Raw genomic sequence first — 3,112 nt, 5'->3', positions numbered from 1 at the left:
CAACCCCTCCCCTCACCCACCCTATCCCTCCCCCCTTCCCCCCTCGACTCCCGCAGCTCCAGTCTACTCCAATCTGACCGGGGTAAATGTCCTTCCTGATCCCAAACATGACGCTATGTCGGACCCTTCCTTGGCCACAGCCACACCCCGCCTCCCCCCGCCTCTGAGGGAGGCTTGAACCCCCTGCCCGCGGAGCGGGGGCACCCACAAGGCCCGGGAGCCTGAGACTCCCCCCAGCACAGCCCGGCCCGACCCCCTGCTCTGCCAGGAGACGGGAGGAGAGCCCCCCCTCAGCAGTCACCCCTCCGCGCCGGGCTCCTCGGGGGCGATGCCGCCGTCGATCAGCTCGCGGATCTTCTGCGGGGTCATGGCAGGCGGCTGCGCGTCGCCCCCCAAGCCCGGGGCCACGGCCGCGCTGGGCGCCGCCATCTTGGTCCGTCGCTACGCAGCGCCTCCCGCGCCGGCCGGAAACACGCGGCGGCGGCAGGAAGGTTCCGGCCCCGCGCCCCAGGGCCCCTGCTCCGAGCAGCTGCCCGGAAGGCACCCCTGCGGGGCTGGGGGAAGCACCTGACAGATAGCTCCGGAGGTTTCGCTGCACTGCTTAGGGATGCTCAGTTGAGCCGGGTTAGGTAGTAGGAAAAACTCTCACTAGGAGGGGGGTGAAGCACTGGAACAGACTGGAGGGGTGGGGAGTCTCCATCCTTGGGGGTGTTTAAGACCCGGCTGGACAAAGCCCTGGCTGGGATGATGTAGCTGGGGCTGGTCCTGCTTGGAGCAGGGGGTTGGACTACAGGATGAGGCTGAAGTTGGTTGCTTATTCCTGGTTCCTTTTTCAAAAGCTAACGAAGACCCAATAAAAGCTTGCCATTAATGAACTGCACATCCTCAAGAGAAAATTTCATGAGCTAGGCAGGTGTACTCATTATTTTGTAAAATAATATCCTACATCAAGTACAGAGCCCTAAATGAAGGTCAGATTAGGATGGGATTATGGGGCAAAATAGTTCTTGGGGCCCCCCCAAACTTCTTGTTGATGCCACCGGGGGACTGTCCCAGGCTGCCAACTGACAGTCCCCATGCCCACTGTACTAAGAATAATGGCTTGAATAAGGAACCGGGTTTGGGCTGGGATTATAGCTGGAAAACCTTCTTGGGCCAACCCAGACCATGTCTCCGTGCCACCGGGGAACACTCCTGGACATCTCTGACGAGAGACTTGCCCGGCCCAAAACGCAGTTTGCCCGTGCCAGGCTGTCAACTGACAGCACCCTCCCACACACTGTGCTACATACATGGACCCGAATAAGGAACTGGACTTTGGGCTGGGATTACAGCTACAAATCCTTCTTGGGCCACCCCAGACCATGTCTCCGTGCCACCAGGGGACACTCCTGGACATTTCTCACCACAGACTTGCCCAGCCCAACACATGGTTTGGCCGTGCCTGGCTGCCAACTGACAGCACCCCAGCCACGGTGCCAAGTCCTCAGCCCTAGCGCTCCTCAATGGACTTACAGCCCTAGCATGCAGGAGTCAGCGGGTTCCTGAAGAAGCAGAGGGAAGATGTAACAGGAAGGCAAGGATTTTGCAATGAAAACCATAAACCAGGCTCCAAATTGATGGGCTCTACATGAGCTATTATCGCACAGGAGAGAGACCCGGCCCAAATCCAGCCAGGCCAGACACTTAGCCCCCCATTCCCTTGAGAGTGACATATTTTTCACTCTCAAGGTACCCTGTGCTACTTCCAGGAGCTGGTGGGTGGGTCTACACATTCATTAACGCACTGTAGCTAATGATTTAAGTTGGTCTAATAAAAGATACCAGATTCACCCAAAGAACCTTGTCCGCCTGTGTCCTTAGACTAACACGGCTACAACCTACGCCCCTACAGTTAATATGCATTAAATTTAGTACTTGGACAAACAATGGGCAGTACCTTATGCTACTGAGCAGTAGCGTTGGTGCATGGTTTATGAGTGACACTATGCTTAGTAACCTACTACTGTATTAGCATAGTTTTTGCCTGCCTTGCTACTGTGCAGTGTTATTAGGCTACTGCACAGTTAGTATCACTGGAAAAGTTTTCATCGGTGCTACTGCACAGTAGCACAAGTTACCGCGCATTGATTTAGTGCTTGGATATTCTTAATGCGCAGTAACTAGGGTGCCTTAATGAATGTGTAGACATGCCCACAGACTCCTGGAAGTAGCACGGGGTCCTTGCTACTCTGATACTGGTCATGGTTCTGTTCCTTCGCCCACCACTCTTTAAACGATCATGGTCAAGTGAATGAATCTCTCCCTGGCAGAGAGGTTGCAATTGGGCTTTATGCAGGCACAGGGGCCTCCATGCATGGAAATCCTTATGAGGCTGGAAGTAACCTGGAAGCTTGGCCTGCCTGTGGATTAATAGAGGCAACTGAGGCAAGTGGAGAAGAGAGATGCTCTGCTTTTTGAGTGGTGAGCGTGTTGCAAAAGCAAGGAGGGTCTGAGTAGGCAGGCAAGGAAGGAGGTGGGAGTGCAGAGGAGGTGGGACATGGTGGCAGGAACTGCTGGAGCCCAAGGGAGCCGATCTCCCAGTTCACACTTTATGCCTGGAGTTGTGATAGTGTGTTACACCCCGCAACGCAAGGCACTGCATAGATGGGTCCTCTGCTGGGCTCAGCCTGCAGCAAGGCTGCACAGGGCGGGGTAAGAGGGGGACACCCCTGCCCCCCCACTACAGCCCAGCCTGAGCTGCACAATCGATACACGCTTGGGATCGGCTCTCTATTGCTCCGGTCTAATACCGCAGTGGCGGCGAGGGCGGCCGTTCGAAAGTGTCGGTCAGCGACTTGTTAGGTCTGTCCCGGCCCTTCCTATGGTGACGTCTCCGCTCCTCTGTCCCACCCGCCAAGAAGTCGGCGTCCTATTGGCTGGGGCCATGAACGGCGGCTGTGGATTGGCTGGCGGCCGCGAGAGCCCTTTGGCACTGCCGTGCCCGGCCCGGCGCGGTGTAGGGAACTGCCGGGCGGCGAGGGGTGTGAACGGCCGGGCCATGTCGGCGGCGGAGGGCGGCTGGGACGGCAACCGGCGGCGGGGTGGCGCCGGCGGCAGCGGAGCGGGAGGG

At 57.5% G+C, this 3,112-nt stretch overlaps 2 protein-coding genes across 2 annotated transcripts in view; one reads left to right on the top strand and one right to left on the bottom strand.

Annotated features, from left to right (window-relative positions):
• Positions 1–459, bottom strand: part of ZC3HC1 (zinc finger C3HC-type containing 1) — an 18,206-nt gene extending 17,747 nt beyond the window's left edge. The window contains exon 1 of the mRNA XM_019509670.1: positions 302–459. Coding sequence (XP_019365215.1) covers positions 302–429 — 128 coding nt within the window. The 5' untranslated portion in view covers positions 430–459. The remainder of the gene's footprint in view (positions 1–301) is intronic.
• Positions 460–2,926: 2,467 nt separating this feature from the next.
• Positions 2,927–3,112, top strand: part of KLHDC10 (kelch domain containing 10) — a 44,861-nt gene continuing 44,675 nt past the window's right edge. Inside the window, exon 1 of the mRNA XM_019509341.1 lies at positions 2,927–3,078. Coding sequence (XP_019364886.1) covers positions 2,927–3,078 — 152 coding nt within the window. The remainder of the gene's footprint in view (positions 3,079–3,112) is intronic.

The sequence above is a fragment of the Gavialis gangeticus genome, unplaced genomic scaffold (assembly GCF_001723915.1).
Source record: "Gavialis gangeticus isolate Ggan-Ray unplaced genomic scaffold, GavGan_comp1, whole genome shotgun sequence".
Classification (NCBI taxonomy): Eukaryota; Metazoa; Chordata; order Crocodylia; family Gavialidae; genus Gavialis; species Gavialis gangeticus.
Note: the sequence above shows the minus strand (reverse complement) of the source record. Positions and strands in the feature narration are given on the sequence as shown.